This window comes from Lepidothrix coronata, unplaced genomic scaffold (assembly GCF_001604755.1).
Source record: "Lepidothrix coronata isolate B3197 unplaced genomic scaffold, Lepidothrix_coronata-1.0 Scaffold5, whole genome shotgun sequence".
Lineage (NCBI taxonomy): Eukaryota > Metazoa > Chordata > Aves > Passeriformes > Pipridae > Lepidothrix > Lepidothrix coronata.
The window spans coordinates 10,185,114-10,210,765 of NW_016690185.1; the positions used below are offsets into that span (position 1 = coordinate 10,185,114).

At 36.4% G+C, this 25,652-nt stretch overlaps 1 protein-coding gene across 5 annotated transcripts in view; it reads right to left on the reverse strand.

The window, feature by feature from the left end:
- PTPRK (protein tyrosine phosphatase, receptor type K) overlaps nt 1-25,652 on the reverse strand; it is a 397,810-nt gene that overhangs the window by 216,505 nt on the left and 155,653 nt on the right. For all 5 annotated transcript variants that reach the window (XM_017829151.1, XM_017829141.1, XM_017829132.1 and 2 more), the window contains 2 exons: nt 3,687-3,768; nt 1,731-1,846 (listed from right to left, as the gene is read on the reverse strand). In XM_017829151.1, the coding sequence (XP_017684640.1) occupies nt 1,731-1,846; nt 3,687-3,768 (198 nt within the window). The remainder of the gene's footprint in view (nt 1-1,730; nt 1,847-3,686; nt 3,769-25,652) is intronic.

Below are 25,652 nucleotides of genomic sequence, written 5' to 3' on the forward strand. Positions count from 1 at the left end.
AACCTGTAAAGGACCTTATTTTTTGCACTGTGAGACATTACCACATCTGTGGTCCACAAACACACATACAAGAAAAAACAAACGATCCATGAAGCATATGGAGGGACAAAACATATGTTTTCTGAGTTGACCTGGCTGCTAACTGGGCTTCTCAGGGGACTCAAAGTTAGAAAGGATAATCTGTCAGAGTTATGACTCCAAGGAGTGAGCGATAGGGAAGATTTCCAGCTGGCTGTCTCTATCGGGTCTTTCTGATCAACAATCAACTGAAAATGGTGCTTCGCAGGTTTGCTGGAATGCTCCTATGGCTATTGTTCTGCCTTGGATACAGCAAAATCCAGCTCAGTTTCATTTTGTGTGCTCAGTGTGCTTTTTTGGCAAGTCTCGGAAATCAACTCCTTTTTGTCAATGAATGCATTCTATGTTTACTCAGTTCAAACAAATTATTGCTCCAAGACACAGAGTACAAATCATTCCTACTGCTATGATACCTTTTAACTAAATCCAATGCAGTTACTGCTATACTTGTGTTACTTCTTTAATTTTGCAGTATATTTGTCTAATAATACATTTTGCATATCAGATTTTTAATAACCTAATAAAAATATCTTTAAAATTTTTAACTTATCACATGCCTATATGCAACAGTTAGTCAAGGTTTGTCAGCTCCACTATTAATTAAAAAATAAGCAGATTGAAGTAGCTGGTTATAGTTCACTTCAAACTACAATACTTGACAAAAAATAAATGTTTTGAAGTTCTGACTGTAATTAATTTAAAAGTACATTTTCCCAAAAAGTACTTCAGAACTTTACAGTTCTGAAAATATACAGAAATACACATTTAAAAAAAAAAAAGTTTTAGAGAATATATTTAGAAACCTTTCTAAAGGAATGTTGGTGCTTAAGGTTTACATATAAAGAATGCACACAAAGGTACACATACAACTAAAGTGATTTTTTTAATCCTTACTAAGTGTTAAAATATAATTTTTTAAAGAGCAATTGGAAACTTTGTTATCTTCCTACTTAACCAGTGGTCTGAACTGTAAGTAACCCCATCCCCAGGCTACAAAGGAAAGTGGCTATTTTGGAGGGACAATCATATTAATTTCTTCTTTTTCTTCTTTTATACTAAGAAGGATTTTTTTCTGGTTTTAGTCATCTCTTAAATTCTGAGATGCATACTACTCAGAATTACACATAGGTAAAAGTTCAAGTTCCTCCTACTATGGAGACAGAGAAAAAGAACATGTAGCAGTCCTTTTATGCTGTTCCATTAAATATGCTGCTGAGCAAAATGGATATGCACACAGAAGTACAGCCATGTCCCTCCAGCCACCTGCTCAGACAGGTAATTTACATGATAAAATAACCCTCAAAATTCACGACAGCTGTGTTACATCTGTGTCATACTAGATCCCAAATGTCAATTATCTGCATTGAATGATAATAAATTTTGACACAGAGAGTTGATTTACAAGGAGAGAAGGCCCACAATACCTTTAAGGGCCAACTTTACCCCAGCATCAACACCAGTTTTTCTAATTTTTAATGCAAGCTTTTTAGAATTAAAAAATTGATTAAAGTTTCTCCATTTAACAGAGATAAAATTGCATTTAAATGACATACTTTACATGTAGAAGAAAAAAAGGCTTAGGAACTCAAACATTTCATCTCCAGAAAGTAGCTTGTCCTCTAGCCAAATAGACTTGCACGAGTTAGCCTTACCTGGAGCCATAACTTGTTATTCACTGCATCTCTCCCTGTAGCAATGCATTGAAATGTAGCATTCTGCCCTGCATTGACCTCTACATCCCCCAACCTCAAAAAATGTGGAGATTTATCTGCAGAGGGAGAAAACAAAAATTACAAATAAGACTTATTACAAAAAATAAAGGTGCCAGCAACATTATTATCTCCCTTAACATCCATATTTTCATAAACTTTGGCTAAAAAAGAGAAACAGAAGAGAGAAAATTATTTCTTTCATCTCTCATTTGTTCGAGGAGTGCTTTCAGTCCTTTCCCTTCTCCCCTGGTGAATCTACTAACTTCACGTTATACATGGGTTATAATAAAGTCTTTTTAAAATCAAAGCCAAAAGAAGGAGAACAAATGCCAAAATGTCAGCAGCACTTTACAAAAATTATCCCAAAGACTGTATGAAATCCATCATACTGAGAAAAACCCAATTAGCAGCATACTGCTCAAGCAAATAGAGAGATACCATTCACTTATTTGCAATGCAACTCGGAGCTCTTGTTTTAGAAAAGGAAATCATTCATGCCATTGAATGTAGTATTTCAGAAGCTGACAAATCTATTTCCCACACTGACAAAGCCCCTAGGAAACCTCAGTGGCAAAATCACCTGAAGGATTTATTAAACTGAAGAAAGCCGACAGACACATTTGAGGAATGGGTACACTGCATAGCTTGCCCATCCCTCTCTCAAGACCTACTAAAGAAAACAGCAGCTGAACTGTTATTTCTTTGTGCTTACTAAAAAAAAAAAAAAAAAAAAAAAAAAAATCCCACAATACACAGGAAAATAAACCATTAAATTGGAACGAAGAGGGTTTAAACAGCAGTAACAAAAAAGAGCTTATCTGAATACTATAACATGCTGATAATCTGCTGGTATGACTGTACGTTTTGTTTTGGCACTTAAAAAAAACACATAGGAGTGGGGGAGAGAGGCAGAAAGAAAGGCAGATACCGAATCCAAGCAGAACTTTGCTGAGTAGTGACATCAGATAGCTGGGCTGGCTGAAATATAAAAAGGTAACTCACTCAAATACCCTGTAAGCTTGGTAGCCCCTGGGAGCTATGATTTTAAAAGGTTTGGGGTAGAAGAAAACAAGATTTGAGGTTGCCATTGCAACTTTATTATCTGACATTGTTTTGCAAAGTTGGGGCAGGGTATTGTGATATCTTGATCATTTCAGAAAGCAATTAAATTATCAGCCATGTGGTACATTACAATGAAATCACATTTTAGAACAGGCATGTCTAGGGGAAGATCAAAAGAGTTGAACAGAACCAAATTGCGAAAAAGAATTGATAACAAGTGTCAGAAATGCACAGTAACGATTTCTTCCTCACAACTTTTTATTTGTAGAAGATTCTCATTATCACAACTTGTGTTTGCATGTGTGTAATTATTCCCCAGGATTAAGAAGGAAAAGGCAAAAACAAATGTCTGAAGTCTGTCCACAAAAAAAAAATAAACAGAATGCAATCCCTCTGTAGTTCAATAGCCCTTTTACTTTCTTTTTTTTTTTTAAATCTATTGTGCCTGTTTAGAATAAAAAAAAAGAGAAAAAAAATGGCATGAAATCTGATAAACCTCCTACAAGCATCTGCCAATTCAGTTTTCTTTAACAGTGAGTACACATATTAACATTAAAACCCATTTTGATTATGCACACCAACTACAGTATGACTAAAAAGACACTGAAGAATTCCTGCTTTTTTATCCCTGTATAATTTACCTGTGGCAGAAAAAGATTTCACCCAGACAAATCACTATTGCAACACTACATTTCCTCCTGGAAGCTGCAACAAAAATACTATTGAAGGAAAAAAGAACATCAGTTTTCAAGTGATGAAAACTGAGCAGGCCACAACAATATCAAATATGTCCTGAAAAGACAGAGAAAAATGCAGCTCTTAATCATTACTTACCACAAGGGTAACTCAGGACCTGGATGTCATCAATGGCAATGTAGCCCTTTCTCCCATCTGAGACTTCGGCTTCAAATATTACCTGTCAAAATGAAAGAAAAAATGTTTACAACACTCATTTCTACAGAATTCCCCCCAGTGGCAAGCGTGTAGATATAAGACACATTGCCTTTTTCATTTAGTTGAAGTTCCTATCAGGTTTGACAACTGAATGGAATATTTATTACTCAATGTATTGCAGTTCCATACTATTCATATACATGACTTGCTTTGGATTTGCTTTTCATAGCACACCAGAAAAAAATATTTATTACTTCAATTAATGGCATACTGCTTTCACTCAGTTAAATGTACAAACACGATTCGATTCTAAAAAAAAATGCCATTACTTTGAAACAGGTTAGATATCAGCACACAACGGATCAACCAATTTTAACAAAATTTTATCATTCTTGTTGGGGGTCCCAATATAGTCCACAGTCTCCTGTAACCTTTTGCAGAGCAGTTGCACAGGGAAACATGCAGCAGCACAGAAATAGTGCGGCACTCCCCAGTGGCAACGAAAAGAACAGCTGTAGCATGAGATTTATGTAATAGTTGTTAACTTCATTCTTCATTCTGGCAAGATAATGTGGAAATTTCTGTGTATGAAAAAAAAGAGAAGACTATTTTCACATCCAGCATCTTGATCCACTTCAAATGGGCAGTAACAACAAAGAATTGCTCTTGGATGGCTCCAGAGACCAGAACTGGATTTTGCTACAGAAGTACCAAAACATTACCAACTGACAGAAATGACCACTTCAGTCTCAAGAGAGTCCTTGGAGCAAGCAGCTCCTGTTAACCTCCAGAGTTCCTTGTGGACCACTCATTCACAAAAATACCCTCTTCAGCAAGATACCTGAAATTTATGCAACTTGACTCTGTGCACTGCATCAGGTACACTTCCGTGTTCTTATGTTCCACTCACTGAATTTCCTCACCTTTACATCCCATCCAGATGTGAAGTGCAATTTGTCTCCCCACCACAGGAGGCAGGGATCCCAGGTGGTCTGTTTACACCCAGAGATAATTTCAAAACCTCAAACAGGGAAAAATAAGGAAAACTTCCAAGGAAAGGTGGCTATGGACATGTTAATGATGTGGTTCACAGCATTCCCAAACTTGTGCTTTGACTGCAGAAAGAGGAAGCCTTTGGGGCACATATATTTTGACAGCACTGGACTACAATCCTTTTCCAATTTCTCCAGAAGTTCCCCTGAAGACTGCATTTCTAACCCCTTTCTTTTTTTTCCTTTTTATTTTATTTGCACACAAACGCAATTAAGTTGCAAAACCCACTTTATTCTCTGCCTCTTCCTCCTGCTTTGGCCAACAACAGCTTGATGGAAATTAATTTAGTGCCTCAGGGTCCTACTTTCACAATGCCCCTTGTCCAGTGACCTCTCTGACCAAAGCACTATTTGACAGTGTCCACTCACTCCTCAGACATCTTCAGAGAGCTGGCACTTGTTCCCAGTAAGGAGTATCAATATTAATATTTATTAATCATATTTTTATTTAAATGGTTACATGATGTGGAAGACAACTCAGTAAGAAATAAACATTATATCTAAATCTCTTCTGGCAGACAAGTTTCTTTACAATACAATACAGTTCTATAACGTACACAAACTCCAAAAGCACATTGTTTCTCAAAGTCCAGTTAAGAAATTTGAGCATCAATGTTAAGAACTGGACTAAATTTACATCTCACTCTAACTGGGTTGTTAGTAATTTATTCGGAAGTAACTTAGATCCAGTTCCCAGGGAAGCTTGGCCTATGTAAGTGTGTCCTTCTCCTGTACATTGATACCTTCCCACACTGGGTGTCACAGAAGAGAAACTTACCTTTCCTGGAACACAGCTGGGAATTAATTTACTTGGGTTTTTCTACCTCTACAAGATTAATATAAGTAATCTCCACCTACCAAGAGTAGGAAATTATCAAAAAAGGAGAAATTCGCAGGAATTGATAAGATTAAATCAAGGAGATCCATGGGAAAAACAAACAAACAAACAAACAAACAAAATCCCACAACACAACAAAACAGAAAACATGAAGAAATATGGAAAGGCAAAGTCTATCAAAAGTTATAAGGTATAATGTTTACAAGATAAGGAAAAGAAAAATGCAATAATTAAAAAGACAGATATTAGAGAGCTGAGATTTCATGTACGCAGTACTAAATTATTATTATTTCCATTCATAATTGGTATAAATACAACCATGAAGCATTCATAATTATAGACACAATATAACAAAAGGTGCGGCTGAAAAAAATTATTATCAGGTTTTAATTTAATAACATCTGTTCACATTTAAAATTGGAAGTAGAAAAGGGGAATTGCATATATGGGTGAAAACTTATAAAAAGCAATTTTAAATGCTGACAAGTCAGACCAGAACCTGGGGTTGTTCTTTTCCTCAGATAAGCATACACTACTTGAGAAAAAACAGATTGTTGAGCTATTCCTTTCACCAGAGGAGGCTTATCCTAATAAGACACTAGTGCTTTGGGAGTGAATCCTGCACTTCATCTGCACTGCTGTTCAGTTTACAGTCCTAGAAAGAATGGCTTCAACACTTTCATTTTAGCTGAAAAATAATTCAGATTATCACTCTAGCCAGAAAACATTAGTTGTCTGTGCAACTATAAATGTCCTTCCACTTATTACAATTTAATTGCATGCTCATCTAGTGCACTTCTGAGAGATGCTCACTTCCTTTAACGGAAAGGAGAGAGAGAGAGATCGTTTCCACAGGATGAATTGGGCTGGCACAGAGCAGGGCTGTAGAGACAGCTATCCTGTCTCATTTGTACCAGCGTTGCCACAATGAATGAGAAAGGGAAACGCTGAATCATTCAGGTAGTTCAAATGCTACTCAAAGGAATTAGATTTGATCCCTGAATTTTCTACACAGTTCCAAGGTGATACTCAAATGTTATTTAATTCTCCAAATAAAATTGCATATGCATGTTTATGAAGTGCCTACATTCACATGCAAATGAAGATCTAGAGTCAGAATTCCCTGAACTGGATGTACTCCTACATATTTAGAGATTCCCAATGTATCTCTTGTCCATATATTGGGCCATTTTCTCCCTAAAACCATGCAAGCTTTTAGTGAACACAGTATCATTTGGAAAGATCCACGACAGCATTGAGACATTTCCATTTGTCTGGTTTGTACAGACTTCCTTCAATGACCTAAATCTGACAAACTGATCCCAGTCACCCTTCTATATTATTCACAACTTTGTAGACCTCTATTATACATCCCCAAGTAATTTTGCCTCAAATTTGAACAGTCCCAGATTGTTCAATCTCATATAAAAGCCATTTGATTATACTCATCCTTCTCTCTAAAGCTCTTTCTAACTGCACTATATTCTTTGAAGATAATGAGAGCAGAGCTGGCACACAGTAACCAAAATATGGGTGAGTCATAATTTATACAACAGCACAATATCGTTATCTAATTTATACTGACTTTTTTAACCATTCTTAACACTTCATTTCCTTTTTTTTTCACCATCACTGGGCTCTATGCTGACATTTTTATGAACCCCACAATGATTTTATGCAGTGTGCATTACTTTATATCTCATTATCTACACTAAAATGTGCCTGTTATTTTATTGCTCAATCACTCACAGTTGGAGATACTGTGATGGTCCTTCCACAGGACCTTACAATTACATACTGTCCTTGCTATTCCAAAGTAGTTTTCACCAACAAACTTGTCTTTGCACTGTTCTCTGGCAGCCACTCCGGTCCCATACGAACATGCTGAAGGGCATAAATTTCCATAGGATGCCTTGGTGACTACTTCAAGACATCTTGACAATTTATTTCTACTTTCTCTTTTTCCTCCTAAACAATTATGTATCTATGGAAGTATATCATAGAATGGCATCTTAGCTTCACTACAAGCTTGTATAGAGGGGCATTTGGAAACCTAACTAGACTCTATCAATCACATCACCCTTACCTATATGTTTGTCAACCCCTAAAGGACTCTAAGTTGAAAATTAGGTGGATGATGTGCAATATAGAATAAAATAAACAAAAATGAGAGATGTGATATATATATATATATATAGTCTCAGAATCCCATATCACAAAATTCTTCTCCCACCTCCTAACCTTCCTCATTGCTATACTAATATTAACCATCACCAACAATATATTCCTCATATATTATTCCTTATAATATTCCAATATTATTTATTGGCTGAGAAGGAGTCAGGATCATATCATTCCCTCTAACTGGATGATGACATGGCCAAGCAGAAGCCAATGCTGCTGTACTTCAACCCATACTCTACAACCATGTTGGAAATATTGGATTTATTCTCTGTATAGCATGACTAGCCTCCACAATAAATATCTGAGAAATTCAACAATCCTCCACAACCCAGACTCCGCTACTCCCCCTTCTAGGCCTCATTTTAGCTGCCACAGGAAAATCTGCTCGATTTGGCCTCCACCCATGACTACAGCTGCCATAGAAGATCCCACCCCACTAACTGCCCAACTTCACTCCAGCACCATAGTAGTAGCCAAAATTTTTTTACTCATCCACACTCACTCCATATTCTGTAACAACCAAACTGCCCTTACCTTATGCCTCTGCATAGGTGCCCTCTCCACACTATTCGCCACCACATGTCCCCTAACCCAAAACAATATCAAAACAATTATTGCCTTCTCCACATCAAGCCATCTAGGCCTAATGATAGTTACAGTTGGACTAAACCTCCCTCAACTATACTTTCTACATACCTCAACCCATGCATTCTTTAAAGTGATATTATTCCTTTGCTCTGGGTCTATCATCCATGTACTTTTCAGACCCCAGCTTTAAAATGTAGATGATGAAAATCACTATTCATCTAATATTTCAGAAATAAATGTTTTGAACAACTTAAGTACTCAACAGTATTTGAATGCAATAGGAGAAGTAGCAATTATTACAGGAGAGACTCCTACGCAGGTTTAGTTGTTAAGAAATACTCAAACCTTCACATTCCTTCACAGCCCTAACAATGCATCCTGTAATCACCATGAAGGCTAAGCCCGAACTTGCAGGAATATAAAAAAGGTGCTTTTTAAGGACTGGCCTCACTGAATTTTTAACTCTTGTCAGGATCCAAAAGTTTAGGTATCAGCACCATTATTAGCTCATTTGAGGCACTGATCAAAATAAGGACTCCCAAAGCATACCTAGTCCATTAAGTACAATCATAGTCAGGAAAGAGGGAAAACAACTTTGCAGCCCAAAGCCTACCTTTAGGAACACATTTCTTCCTAAGTTTTGTAAAAGCTGTTTTCTTGTAAGCGATATACCACCACCACCACCGAGCAGGATACTTTCAGTACAGTTTAAGACCTTCCTTGTCCTTTCTCCATTTGACTAGTTTTCTGGCTACTCATGGTACTGCAGGAGGCAGAATCTCCCACAGTTTTGACAGCAGTCCTGTCACATCATCATGTATATAAAGCTAACATCAATTAGACAAAAATTAGTATTAAAAGGTTTAGTTACAACAGAAATGTAGTGTTTCGTTGACTAATTTTTCCTGGAATCTAATACATTGCATTAGAGAGAGGTGAAGAAGAATTTGTGATGGAAATAAAAAAAAGGTTTAAAAAGGAAAAAATTAGATATTGTAGTTTCCACACAGCATTCAACTTTTAACATATTTTTTGTTCCTGCAGAGTAGGGCTTCTACTAGCTTCATTACCTGAAATCAAACTTGTAGATGGGTGAATTCCAATGCTTGGTGGAAAGGTGTATTAGAGAGCTGTATGCAAATAGAAGGCATCATGTCTGTGATAAACCACAGTAAAAGCACAATACAACACACACAAAAAAATCCCAACAAAAAAACAAACAAAAACCCCCTCACCAACTGAACAAAATACACACAAAAAAACCCCAACCAAACTTCAACTAGAGCATTACTGGAAATTTCGTGCAATTCTAGTGCACATAATCCAGATTATGTGCATTTTGATTTTTGGCACTTCCTACATAATTTTTATTCAATTTGTGAATAAAACAAATGAATTACTTAACATCACAGGAAGAAGGGGAGCTATATTAACTAACTTCTTTAGGTGTGAGTTATATCAACCTCCCCAGATACAAACCTTTAAAGGCTTTCCTAAGAATATAAAAAGAAAATATATTAATTTTTTTCTACTTCATACACATCTCTTTTGTTGGTTAATTTTCAGTTTTGTAAAAGCACAGTAGGGTGACTACAGATATACTTGAACCTACTACTTACACTAAAATGACTAAGATTAAACGGCACATAGAAGCAAGTTTGTTTTGTAGTAAAATAATTTTCTGTAGATGAAAAGCCATGAACAGCAAGACCAGTTATACATAAAACAGTTAGCAATCCTATTCACATAAAGCTTCTAGCCCAATCCAGTGCTTTTACAGTGTTAAAGGCATTTTAAAACACTAAATCAAAGGTTTTAATTACCAAGAAACTAAAAATTAATATAAACATGAAAACAGTGTCATGTTACAAAAGAAACACTTAATGGAAGCTAGCTGAAAGAAAGGGACAGCTAAAGAAATCTTATCTAACATATAAAAATTTTGTTGACAAAAAGCATTTCCCTTGTGAAAGTTACAAATAATTTTGCTGAACTAATTTAGAATTCATGAAAACATAATTTGAATGCTTAAGTAGTACTGTGAGGCAGCCTTTGCTGCTGACAGGACCCAGGATAACTTCCAGCACAGCAAACACTTGGGTGAAAACTTTGGGATCTCAAGTCTGCCAAGTCAGCTAACACCCTATCACTTCTTTTTTCCTCAAAACCACACCTCCTGATATTGAAAACCAAAGGATATAAGGTTATCTGCTCACTAGTATCCTTACCAGCTGAGCTGGTCATCTCAGATTCTTTGAGCATCTTACAATCACCTACAAGGAGCCTTGACACTCACACCCTCAAGTTATACTCAAGCTCCCCTTAACATAGGGATACCTACACCTGCAAGATTCATCTCAGTTCCTGCTCTCTGGTGAGGAATCACACAAAACATGCCTCCAAAGGCTCCTAAAAGCTAATCCTTCAGCGAATTTATTAGTTGTAAGTCAAGCCACCTAGCCACCTAGCCACCCAATCCCCAGGCAAAAAAAGGAGGAAAAAAAAAACCAACTCACACCACGATACAGAAATTGTCTCTTTACATTTAAGAAATAACTTTCAGTGAGCCAAACAATATAAAAATGAGGAAAGATAATAACAATGTTTTACCTCCACAAACAAGATACATGTTCCAGGAAAACACATTATTAATATGAAGCACAATAAGCCTTTGAAATGACACAGTTATCCAGTGGCAGGAAGAGCCAGAAATTAGACTCAGAGACCCTGTAAAACACTGTGTTAGTAAAGAACACTGGGAAAAAAAATTCCCTGAACTTATCTTTGCTTACTTCTCATAAGTTGCTTATGCCAAATGTTTCTAGACTCCTGTCTAGAAAATGTCTGGATGAAGCACATGGATGAGTTACAGCTGCTCTGGCTTTGGAGCTGCAGTAGTTTATCATGTGGGAACACTTACAGTTTTATAAAAACCCACCCTGCTCTTGACTGACTGAAGAACTTGAAGAAAAAACATTCTTACATAGCCCATAAACACCAGATCTTCAATACACCAAAACATTTATTTAAGTGTGAAAGTTCTTAAATGATTGAGATTTAAAAATAACAGTAACACTGCATACAAAGGCATGACTTTTAACCATGAGCAACAAAGACATTAATAGCATTGTAAGTCATGACATTTAAAAGCTAAAATGGGGAAAGTAGCCATAAGAGAAGTTAAGGATCAATATGAAATACTTAATACTTTGCTTATTTTTGTGATACACCAAAACCTTAAGAAAACACTTTCCAGTAGTGCAGAAGCAGTCCTTTTGAACATCGCTAGCTACTTTAAAATGCAGCAATACAAGCCTGGCATGTGCTGTTTTTTCAAATCTAGGGCAGAGGTCAGTCCCTTTTGACTTTCAGTGACCTTTGGGAATTCCCTATTATGTGGAAAAAATTTTATTTATTTTTTTTGTAAATATGCTCTGTCTCAAACCATATATATTCCCAGTCAAATTACTGACACATTTGAACACTCTTGGTAATCATACCCATTATCTCTTGAAGTAATATCTGCATTAGCCAGCATATTCCGGGGGCCACATAGCTGAAAAGTAGTTGGCAGAAAAGGACATTAGGTGCCATGGTAAATACCAAGTTCAACATGAACCAGCATTGTGACCTTGTGGCAAAGAAGACCAAATGGTATCCTGGGCTGCATTAAAGTGTTGCCAGCAGATCAAAGGAGCTGATCCTTCCATCCAGCACTGGTGAGGCCACACCTGGAGCGCTAAGCTCCTCAGTACAAGAGAAACGTGGACACAGTGAAGAGAGCCACTGCATGAAGGGCCAGAAAGATGAAGAGACGGCAGCATCCCTCAGATAAGGAAAGGTGACACAACTGGGACTGATCAGCCCAGAGAAGAGAAGCGTCACAGGGATCTCATCAAAGTATATAAAAACCCAAAGAGAGAGTGAGGACAGAAACAGTGTGACAGGACCAAACACACACTGTCGTTTGGATTGCATATCATCCCTTTCTCATTAGGAAGTGTAAATTGAAAGGTTTCATGTATGCACTTTGCAATCATTAATATTTACTACATAAATTCTGCTAAAATGCCAGCCACTGACTAATACCTGCCCCTTTTACTATAATTCCTGCCTATGAACCATCTGTGGGACAATGGAAGCAATATTTGTATAAGTCACCTGGAAAGATTTGCTATCCCCTTCCACTAGTACCTGATAAAAATGTAATATCATCTATCAACAAAGTTTTGAGCTATGAAAGGTTCTCCAGCAACCATTTTTAGCCATGACAAATGTTATCCATAACTATGGAGAAGCAGAGACTTTTCCAGTGGGAAGGGCAATCTTGCCCCATTGTCTGCACTTGAGGGTGGGCTCACAGAGACTTTGTTGCCAAATGCTAAATGTGAATAAGCAAGTTTTTTAAAACCCAAAGCTCAAAATCTGTTGTGTTAATTCCTATTTGTTTTCATGTGAGAATACAAGCCTAAATGATCATGCTGCCCTGCATTATGGAGCTGACTGATATGGTAACTCCTAAATTATCTTGTATGCTCTGTTTTATACTTTCTTGTTTGATTGTTTTGCAGCTCAAAGCTTTTCTGTGTTTTGATTTAATGAACCAGAAGTTTAGGTGGGCAGTTGTTACTGCCTTTTTGGTGATGACCGTTTCTTTATCAGCAGTGACTACAGACCCAAGAAATCCATATATTTATGAAGGCTAATCATAGGACCTTAACTTACAGGTGGAACAATTGTATGGAGGAGGCAGCACATGCAAGTTCTCCAGAAGCAGATTACAGCAAACAAATCAAGTATAAAATGGCTTTTGTCACAGTGAAGCAATGGAATGCAGTTCAATTTTCCTAACGAGGACTTCATTGCTTCATAGTAGTTTTGAACAAATCAGTTTGACAGGCTACACCTTTACTTTACTGTAAGTAGCATAATTTCCACATTGGGTTAGGCTAGAACAACCTCAAGCCATGCCTAACAACTGGTTCAACTCCTTTTTTCTGTTCCTACCACAGTTGAAAGAAATTAACTGCTCATGGTTGGTAAAGTGACAGTAAAGTCTATCAAAGCCACATTTGTGAATGAAAAAGCAAAAGAACCAGTTGTTTCTCAAGAGCATGATGCATTGAAAATGAAAACCTGAAGAAGAAAGAGGTTAAAGTTGTGCTTCTGTCTTCATAAACTGATACACCTTAAAAAAAAAAAAAGATAGAATACATCTCCATAGATACACAATGATATCCATGGATTTTTCTCATGAAATTTAATTTTGTGAAGTAAAAAAAAACACTAATCCCCAAACCAAAAACCACCCCAAAAAACCAGCCAAACAAAAATCACTAACTGAATCTTTCAAAGTATATTACCTGACATCCTTGTACAGGTCATGTCTAGGGTGTACACTTGGGACCAGGTTTTGGTGATTTTGCGTTCAGTGAGACTACCTAGCAAGACCACAAAGAGAAAGACCTTGAAAAGGCCTCTAGACATATCAGATATGCCAGACCTCCAGATACTCAGATTCAATTTCAACAAGTCTCTCTGCAAATTATCTTCCTACTTCTGAAAACATTAGAGCAGGAACATTGAAACCATTTAAACTGTCACTACTACTTGGTTATATGCAATATTACATGTCTTGCTTAATGAAATCAGACATGTCAGATTAATTCCCTAATTTTCTACTTAAAGCAGAAACTTGCTTTTGAGATTGTGATAGTGAAATACTTCTTTTTCCCAAGTGCTTCTACATCAGAAATAGGTAGTAAAGATGAAGCACCAAAAGTAATAGCTGTGGAATCTGTGATACTGATTAGGTCAACATCAGTCAGGAATGATACAGATCTAGTTTACCCCACCACTGGCCAAGGCCGATATGTTATATTAACTCAGAAGGGATTCTCCAAATATGTTTTTCTGGGATATTTTTAGAGCTTTCAGAAATTATATCATTAATAATAAAAAAATTAAATACAGAATCTGTAGTTTCTTCAATTTATTTGGAGCAGAAAGCTAAAGCTAGTCAGCTTATATTCTATATCTATAGATGCTGTAGTTGATATAGCTCAACAAATGAAACTGGATCAAATCAGAGAAGACAAGTTACTGACATGTCAAGTCAGGCACATCTCACTAAGACAAAAATTAACAAGACAGAGACTTGGGGGCAAAGAACTTCCTCTGTCCTCCTTAAAACCCTTGAATATATCTAATAAAGTCTTATTAGTCGTTTTCCCTCCTACCTTTCTGCTGTTGATCAATCTGCTATATCAACTAGCCTTTGAACAAACAAACTAAAATGAAAAGTCAAACAAAAGAACGATGAATCCAAATTCAAGGGAAAAAGGTCTCTCTGTTCTCAAAACAAATCCATTTTTATTTTTTAAGTATTTAAGATTATTACTGAGCAGATCTTTGTTTCTTCTATAGGTGTACCACATAAGTTATTTCAGCAATTTTGGCTACTAAGACAAGTAGTGCTTCTGTCTCTGGTACCGCACAGAAATGTATCATTTTTCTCCACAGACAAAGGAAGGCAAAAATACTGCCAAAATGAATATTGTCTCTTAAAAGACAGAAATAACCAAGAACCATTCATAATTACATCCTTTGAACTTTTTCAGGATAAAGCACCAACTTGTTTTTTTAAATTATTCAGAAAAATAGCTATGGAACACCAAGCAATTACTATTCTTGAAACAGCTTGGGGTTTATAACCAGTAGAGTAAACCTACCATAGCTTCTTTTAATTTGAAACACACGTTTTTAATGTGCCTATAAAATAATTTTCTAATAGATGGATTATTAAATGGCAGAAAAAGATTTCATAGATGAATACTAACCTTTTACCACATAAAATTACAATTTTCATCTACAATAAGCAGATAAGAAAGAAAGATGTCCTTATTAGTAACCTTCTGAAGATAAATTTCAATCCCAAAACAAACACATTTACAACCTCTGCTCTCAAGGTTCATTGTTTATTATTGTAAGTCATGGTAAGTTATTAGAGATTGTCCCACTGGCAATCACAGAAAAGTCAAAACCTATATTTAAGCTGCCCTTTTTTCCAGCAGGGGGGCAGGGGCATTGTCCCACCAGTGGATCCAGTTGATATCTGTATCACAACACACTGCATTATATTCAACATGGTGCTTTTTACTTCCATGATATTTTATAAAGGATGACAAAGGCATTTCTTAAGTGGGAGTACATTAGGGTTTGCAATATGAATGGTGATTTCCCTCCTCACCAGATTCAGGCTTCTGCAATCATAGGAGATTATTGTCAGGTTCAGTTCACAAAGGTTTGCAGAACACCACAGGCCATAATAAATTCCCAGCATTAAAACACAACTTTAACCACCACAGACATTCACCATGCAAAAGCCAAGAGTACATTGCTCCACCACAATAAATACTGAAGGCAGTGTCAGTACCTGCAACAAATTCTCTACTGTCTCCTACTGGAAAATCCATGTACATTTAAATTAGCAAAGTTCACCATAGAATACACATTTACTTTATGCTCACATTTAAAATACATATGCAATAATACTTATTTTCACAATTCTAAAAAAAGATAAGCTACAAAAACTCCAAATCCATGTCCGTGAAAAAACTACAGGCTTTGATCTGTTTACACAACTTTTTCTGGATACCAAACTTTTAAATAAAATCACAAGCCTAACTGTGACAAAAAAGTCAACAAGATATGTACATATATATACACACCGTCTATATACTGAAGGAGAACAATGCATTTAATTAGAGCATATTAAAATATTTCTGCATTTAGCAATAGATATATAGATCTATGCATGAATGTGCTTACATGTGCCTAAACATGCTTTGAATTTGGACAAGGTATTGATCCCACAAAATGAACAGGGCACTGTGTCTCAACAAACATTAACTCTGTTTATCTAAAGAACACTAAGAAACCACCAGACTGTTGATGCCGTTTTTAGGTAGCAACATTTTCAGATACTCTCTTATACGTTCGGCAACAGGGTATTTGGAGCAACTAATCTGGATTACCTAAAAGCCTTTTGTAAAGAGATGTCAAAATTAAGCTTTCTATAGTTGCTCAACTGATCCACAGGGAGTTACCAGATTCTTCTCTCCTCTCCCTTGCTTAAAACAGACCTAGTCATTTCGATCAAGCCAAACGGTGACAGGACAGGGCTATTCAAAGCATTTCTATTCCCCTCCCTTACACTGATTACTGTGTAATAATGGTAAATACAACAAATTGAGTAATAGTCATTTTGTCCTTTACCATATGCAGCTATCCTTGGCTTAAGTTTAGTCAATCCTGTGCACAAAAACAAAGCAAACATCAAGGTCCTGACAAAAGTCAGTGATTAATAAGGACAATACAAACTAAAGAAGAAAAAACTGTGTGATCCATCTCTGTGCTGTAAACAGGTCTCTGGATGTGAAAAAATTCAAGGTATTTGTAAGACAATAAATTCAGCGGATGTCAGAATATCTAGGGAACTCAGCTGCTATTCATCTTGTGCCTGAAAGATATGGAGAAACAAACCCTTACTAACAGCCATGCCTTCTTTTCTCCTTCCTCTTCATCTTACACTGCTTTAGTGTAAGTTGTTGAATGCCTGAATTCTTAAATCCAGGATGTGCTTCTGAGGACAAAATGCTTTCCTTGTGAGCTAAACAATTTATTATGTACATGTCAGGGTATTAACACACACATGCATGCACATGCACACAGGGGTTTTTTGCTCTTACTGTCTTGTTGCCACTCTCTCTAGCAACATAGAAGGTTTCGAAACACTGTGAGACAGCTTCAAGAAAAATGTCTGTGTTTGTTCTAGAAACTCCATCCACACACTGGATCAAGGTCCAGAGGAGAAAAAAAAAGTATACTATTCTACTAACAATTAACTTTCTGAATATAATGAACTATGAACAGTGGTATCTAATATTCAAACACTATTTAAAGTGGAACATTTTAGACATGTCTGATTTCAACATACAAAATACTTTATATCTTCTATCCAAAGAAAACTTCCGATGAGTGCCAGAAGGTAAGAGTGAGGTACACAGTTAATATTAAAAAATCATTAGAAAGTTCCAGGGCCTTAAAGCACAATTCTAAAAACTGCAAAACTTGGAGATTTAGCAGCATCTCTCACTATGCCTCAAATACCATCCTGCTACTATTAGGTGTTAAACAAATACCAAAATAGATAAGCTGGGTATATGTTAAAAGGCTAATTTTGATCCTTTTGAAAGAAATTAAATAAACATAAGCTTATCAGGTACAACAAATTTGGGATAGTAGAATATTACTTAACTACAATGGAAATATGTAAGAAATACAAAAAGAGCTGCTTTTTAATTACCAAAGATCTTAATTTCAAAGGGGAAAAACCCAGAAGTACCAATAAAGGGAATCTTCTAGACATTGATAGAGCATGCTTATTTCCATGCACTTTTCTTCAGCAGACCATTTCATTTCTGTGTGATTAAGTTACTACAGCACCTCATGCTTTTACCAGTTTGCAGAGCTCTAGCATAAACTGTTAAACCACCACATAAAAACCAGTTCATTCATTCTGAAGATACTCTTTGTGGCATGCCCTCCAGTGCATCCTCAAACATATGCTCTTACATATCCATACCTCAAAAACTGTAAATATTTACAACATAGTCTCAGTTGTTCAATTTTTATTTAGTTTCAAACTCTTCTACTCAATGAATAGCAGAGGAGCTAATCAAAGGATAAGCTAGGGAAAAAAAAAATCAGGGTTTGAGTTTGGTTGGGTTTTTTTTCTTTTTCCAGCAGGGTTTTTACTGAAAAAAGATAACAATCAGATTGAATAAAAATTGTCACTGCAGCAACAGTACCTAAAATTGATGTAATGTGAAATCAAGCTCACAGCAGTTAGCTGAAATTAAGTTTCTTAGTGCACATGGCCTGAGGAAAGTGAAAGTATGCAATGGAATATACTTATAAAATCTCTGTGTCATCTCTAAAAACTAACCAATGAAGAGTGTATTCAAATTTTACATGTAAGACTGTTACTTATATGTCAGTATAAGAGTATCTAGACATGTACATGCCACACTTCATGCCACTTTCTGCCACATTTTCTATATAAAAGTTGAGAAAGACACCATTTTAATAGCCCTGTTTATATCAAGGGCTACCTCCATCGGTCAATAAAAACAATTTTACATCTAAACTAAACTGCATGAAAGTAATGGTTAAAATTTCTTTCAAAGTTTAAATAAGATCTAACACACTCAAAAATAAACATTTCTTATACTGAATTCACACCATCCTTAATTTGTTGTCTCTTTTGACTTAGCTGACTTTTTGATCAGAAAGACTAAGATGAAGAGAAAAAAAACAAAACAAAAAACCAAAAACTCCTACCTAGGCCATTAATTAATAGATTTGACAACAAAATGAGGTCAGATCACAAACTGTTATAACTGACAAACCCAAGGGTAGCATCCCTTTTCATAGATTTAGTAGCCAAACCAGTTGCAGTATTTAACTTCATGAGAAAAATATTTCATAAAAAAAGAAGAAAGCAACCACTATATTCAGGATGATGTCTTCATTTGTAATTTTGCTCAGTTCATCAGTTCAAAGTACACATAAAAAGAGACATATAAATTTTATTTTTTTTAAAGAGAATATTACTTCCCCAAACGATCATTTCCTTTCTTTTTTCCCCTCCAGTCCTTCCCCTCCTCTCTCACTGTTTCTTGCCCTTCCTGCAAAGGATGAAGTATCTTTTGCCATCGTCTGAAAAGAACTTCAAAGATAATAATTTGATTTAAAGCGCTCCACTTCACTCATGAAAACCCATGAGACTTCTATCCAAGGCTACTAATATATTTTTCAAACAGGTATGTGAAAGCTTCTTACATAGACATTATCTTCATTTATAAGACAGAGTGAAAATAAAACCAGAAGCTGAAAGTGTCCCACAACTGGCAGCACAAGTCTGGAGCAGAAACTTAAGTTACTTAAAGGCAAAATAAATTAATAGAATCATGGAACCATTGAATTGAATTGAATTGAAAAGATCTTTCAGATCATCAAGTCCAACCATAAATTCTTAGTCAAGTGCTTATCTGAAAATACCTGTTAATGTCCCTTTAATTCACTCATGCAGGAGCCTGTGCATAAAAGTTAAGCATCTTAGCTGAATAAAAGCCTGAAATCCTGTTTCTGAGCTACTATACAAAATTTTCTCCCTGGGAGGTGGGGAAGTCTTTTAACTCATCATTTTTGGTTGTCCCTGCCAGCAAAGCATATGCTTTGTTTGATCTAACCAGTAAGACCAATTTACCAGAAAGCCACTTTTCAAAGACACATGTTGCAAATACTCCACTGAAATAAAGTCTTTAGTGTTTACTGGGCAAATTTGACCAATTCACTAAGTGACTTCAGCAAATTCAGCAATAACATACTTCTCTAAGAAGAAAGCACTAAATCCACTTCTAAAAGCAAAATAAAACATATGCAAAACAAAAAGCCATGTGCACACAGTATGTCTGAACAGCAGGCAAGTATTTCTTGGCCATTTCCCTGTGCTGTTAATAAAAGCATCTCGCTAAGTATAAAAAACTTGTACAACTACAGCAAAGTCTCAAAGGATTTGAAGCAATTTTTCCCCTTCTCCTACACTGCCTGTTGTGCATTACCTGTTGACATGACACAAAAATTATCACGTTCTCTACTTCTCAGTGTAGCACAGTCACTCATCCAATACCTCCATTTACAGTCAAATCGTAGGACCTTTTGTCCTTGTCCTGGGGAAATTTGCCACCATCACTGGTCATGACATGAACTCTATGACAAGACACCCCGCCTAGTGGATGAGGAAAAGGCTGTGGATGTTGTCTGCCTGGACTTTAATAAAGACTTTGACACTGTCTCCCACAGCATTCTCCTGGAGAAACTGGCTGCTTATGGCTTGGATAGGTACACTGTCGGCTGGATAGAAAACTGTCTGGATGGCCAAACCAAGAGAGTGGTGGTGAATGGAGTTAAATCCAGTTGGTGGCCGGTCACTAGTGATGTTCCCTGGTGCTCAGATTTGGGCCAGTCCTGTTTAATATCTTACTCAATGATCTGGATGAGGGGATTCAGTGCCCCCTCAGTAGATTTGCAGATGACACCAAGTTGCTGGAGGGCAGGAAGGCTCAGCAGAGGGATCTAGACAGGCTGGATCAATGGACCAAGGGCAACTGTATGAAATTCAACAAGGTGAAGTGCCGGATCCTGCACTTGGGTCACAACAACTCCCTGTCATGCTAGAGGCTTGAGGTTGAATGGCTGGAAAGGAGCTCTGCGGAAAAGGATCTGAGGCAGCTGAATATGAATATGTGCCCAGGTGGCCAAGAAGGCCAGTGGCATCCTGGCTTGTATCAAATAGCTTGGCCAGCAAGACTAGGAAAGTGATCGTTCTCCTTTACTCTGCCCTGGTGAAGCTGCACCTCGAATCCTGTGTTCAGTTTTGGGCCTCTCACTACAAGAAATACATCAAGGTGCTGGAATATGTCCAGAGAAGGGCAACAGAGCTGGTGAAGGGTCTGGAGCACCAGTCTTACAGGGAGTGTCTGAGGGAGCTGGGGGGTTTTTGTCTAAAGAAAAGGAGGCTCAGGGGAGACCTTGTTGCTCTCTACAGTTTCCAGAAAGGAGGCTCAGGGGAGACCTTGTTGCTCTCTACATTTTCCTGAAAGGAGGCTGTAGGAAAGTGGGGATCAGTCTCTTTGAGATAACAAGCCATAGGACAAGAAGAAATAGCCTCAAGTTCCACCTGGTTTAGACTGGATATTAGGAAAAATTTTCCTATCTTCTTGAACTACAGTTTTGTACATACAGGACGTATCTTTTCTACTTGTTCTGATTTTGCATCTATTTCTCGTGCTTACAATCCACCAAAAACGATAAATGTTTCTTAAGAGAGGTCTGACTTTCTCAGAAGGACAAGAACCAGTTTGACAGGCTAAGGTTTGAAAATGCAGCCTTGTACACTGCTGTTGACAGATGGGGCAGGACTTGCTAAAGGAGCAGGTCTACTGCTTTGCCCACAGACATAGAGAATGTACATGATCTGTACTAGGAAATGTGAAATTTGAATGAAGCCTTCCTTGCTCCTTTACTGACACTCACTCATTCCAGATTTAAATTACAAGTTACACAAAGACTGTCTCAAATCCTCAAGTATCCCACCAGCAAGCTAGAAAAAAAAAGTGAAAATATTTAATATACTGACTAAAGAAAGCTATTATCTCACATATATATTAATTGTTACGAATGCACTTAAGTCTGGTTATGAAAAAGAAGTAGTTTTTAAAAAGAATATTCTAGTCTGTTTCAAAAATAAGTATTACACTACAGGCAAGGAAATAAACTTTCTTCGCCTACATCTAGCACATTGACAATTTGAGGTAAATGTACTGAACTTAGCTGTAACATTAACTGATTTTTTAAAAATCTCTCCTATAAACAGCTTAAAAAAATTTTAAAAGGCTAAAGCGGAAGCGAACAGATAGTGTTACTATAGCAGCAAAGAATCCAAAAAATGCCAGATTTCTCCCTTTTAAAATGAAAACCAAACTGCCAGAGTTATTGGGTTAGAAACTACTATGAGCAAAATTCTACAGTCTGAAAAGATTTACAGAACTTCACAAAAATCACTACAAAGGTATTTAAAAAAAAAGCTAGAAAAGATGAAAAATGGAAAGTAATCACACTGCTGTGAAGCCTTACAAAAGGAGAGCCCGAGTAAAAATCTTTAATGAAAATCACTCTTTATTGCAGCAAATCACGTATGTTACCAAAAGTATATAGTTATTCTTGAAAATAGAGAGTATTTTTATCATAAAGGAATTCAAAACACATTATCTGAGGGAGCAATTATTTTACCTGGTAACATTTACCCGTAAGTGTAACAGTACAACATTTCCACTTTTTTGCAGTGTTATAAATATATGTATGCATATTAATGATCACATTATCAGTTAAGTGACTGAAGTCTGTTCAGTTTTTGGGTTTGCTCTTGCTTTTAAATCCCAGAATCCTATTCTTTAAAGAATAGTTCATAGTCTGTCTGGAGTACCACCTACCTAGAAATACTCCTCCGTACCCTAAGAAGGTCCAATGTGCACAATTCAGCATATACTAAAAGCAAACAAACAAGTGTTTATTTCACTGGCATTGTTGTTTCAGTCTTAGCAATATCAGACTGCTCACATTTCTATAATGCTTCTTTTGATTCACTGTCATTTACATTACATACTGTCGCTTTGTAAATAAGCTGCTTGCTGCTATAACAACACGCTTGCTATGAATCAATAAAATATAAATCTATTTTATACAAATCAAAGAGCCATCATATGTCAATGACTGCAAAGAGTACTGCCTAGCATTAATGTTTTCAGCCCACCCATGAAGATCACACACAGCTTACGCTCTGTAACCGCATACAGTGTTCAATTCAAACATATTTGTAAACTACTGCTTTTTAGGAGCCAGCTAATGCTTTGCACCTCTTTTTCAAATTTTACATTCCATATACAGAGGAGTTTTCTTGCCTTCATTACTTTCCTCCTGTCTATTTTTCAGTTCATCATACCAGTGAGGAACTCATTCATTCCTTCTTTCATGAAAGCTCCAAGTCCTTCCCCTGCAGGTAAAAGCAGCTGGTTTTGTCCAGGTGTCATGGGTTGGCTCTTAATTTCACAGGACAAGCTGTGTTTGTGAAATATGTCCCACAGTGATGTGTGGACATCCATACAGTCAGGATGGTGTGCAAAATGCAGATAGGGAAATTAATAAGTATACGATTAAATACAAATGTTGGTATGAGTGCTTAGACACTCATTTTTTGCCTACGTCCAGTCAGACACTCATGACTGTTGCCTCTTATCTTTTTGCTATGCACCTCACAGAAGAATACAGTTCCATCTTCTCTTTAACATCCTTTAGAGAATTGATTCAAGGTCAACACTAGGAACTTTAGATACTTTTATCTATTTGGCTTGCAGCTTGCTTTTCCACATACTTTTGAAAAGTATGCTATATATCTACATGCTTATTCACACATACATACAATTCGTGAAAGCCAGACACAGAAAGAAAAGGGTCAGAATCCAGTTCTCACATGGAAAAGGAAGCCTGTCATCCACAGATTTCTGATTATGAGGAGGAGAGATCCCAAGCTCTAATAATTTATTTAATAATATGTGCTCTTTTAAGCAGCAGTCCAGTGATTTCTATCTCCTAGCTAATGAGATGTATGTTTCCTTAACAGAAAATGCTGTCAACAAGAAGGCAGTGAGAAAGATGATGATATCTATATCTTTTTTTCCTTCTTGGTATGATTATTTACAGGACACTAAATAATAGGACCCCCCATTTCATTGTTTGCCCTTTCAGGATCAAAGATGGTTAAAACAGAAGACCAAAAACTATAGCTCTCAAGACATCTTTAAAATACTAAAGAAAAACATTAGGAAGTGAAGACAACACTTAGTAACACGGGTAACATTCCATACATAAAGAACCCTTCACATTAGAACTTGTCCTGAAGTATATGAAAGTTGAATAGGTTGACAGTAGACAACTTTGCCTTTCCTCTAAATGGCTTAAAGTTAAAAAAAGTATATTAAACTCTTCTAACTTGTACCATTTGACTACCTATGGCATTGGTCTCTCTTGCCTCTTTAATAACACCAGAAACTTAGAAAAGATGGTATCCTATTACAAACTTTCTAAAGTAGAAGCTCCAAAATTTTCGTACTTTTGTATTTGAGCTAAAATATAATTTTCATTGTTAAAATGTGAGTTCCAATGAAATATAACTCTAACATTGCTCTTCACACTTTGACCAACATTATATTTATTATTGAACCTATTGTTACGATTATCAAACATAAAACAGGCAGAAAAACTTGAATCAAGTTGTTCTACATTGTATAATACTACATCAAAAAATATTTACCAGGGCATTTACCTGATGTACCATAAGCAGCAAGAAGATACTCTTTTCTCCAACTGTTGTGAAATACATGTCATGAAAGCACATTTTCACCATATTTCCTGTTCTTTAAGGCTCTTTTTCTATCATGAAAGTTTAGGGAATTGTTTTAATTTCTTTAAGGTGTCTTTTATTTAACACAGTTTATAGAGCTGTATGGTATGCACCATTTCAGAACAGTCAAAAACTGATGCTATTAGAATTATTCCCAAAATGCTTTCTTCTTCATTCTTTATGTATTATTTCTCTCTTTGCAATACTTAATCTTCTATTTTTCTTTACGATTACCTTTTTGAGCAATGATATTTCACAGAACTATCCACAATCATTCCAATATATCTTTCTTCCTGGCAACATTTTATTTGCCATCACCTGTAATCATCATGAAATTCAAATTAATAGTTGGAATTCCTCCTCGAACCCATCATTTATTCTGTAATATTTTTATAATTAAACTTATTTGGCTCACTCCTGTATTTCTTTTGCATCTCTTCATAGACAATTTTAGTTTTGACTATCCAAAAAAAATATCTTGAATGATCTGAAAAAAATACCACTTACTTAACCATCAATTTCCTAATTCATTTGTGAGGATGCTGAAGTGCACAGCTTCCAGAAGACTTCTTTTTGAAACTCCAGTATTGGGTTTTCTCTCACCTTCCCAATCTATGACCACAAATTTTACTCGTACCCATATTTTTTTTTATAGGCAACTGAACTGCAAGTTGTCTTTTTTATATATGTTTCACAAAAAAAATTAAGCCTTGTCAAAGAACCTTTAGTCAAAACTTTTCATATCAAATCTCAAAAAATATCATCTGAATCATCCTTACATATGTCCTCATGTAATTCTTTTCTATGAACTCAAGGGTCTAAGAAGAATAATTTATTTCCATAAAGGGGATGAAGACCTCACGTACTCCATTTTTGTACACTTATTCATGTCTTACCTATTTGTGCTGACTTTGGAGAGGATGGAGCTAATTTTCTTCATAGCAGCTCATATGGTGCTGCATTTTGGATTTGTGACCAAAACAGTGTTGACAGCACAAGGATGCTTTGGCTATTGCTGAGCAGTGCTTGCACAGCATGAAGGCCTTCCTGTTTCCACGCTGCCCCACCAGTGAGGAGGCTGGAGGTTGTTTGCAGGAGGTTTGTGGGGGGCACAAGCAGGACAGTCAGCCCCAACTGACCAGAGGGATATCCCATGTCAT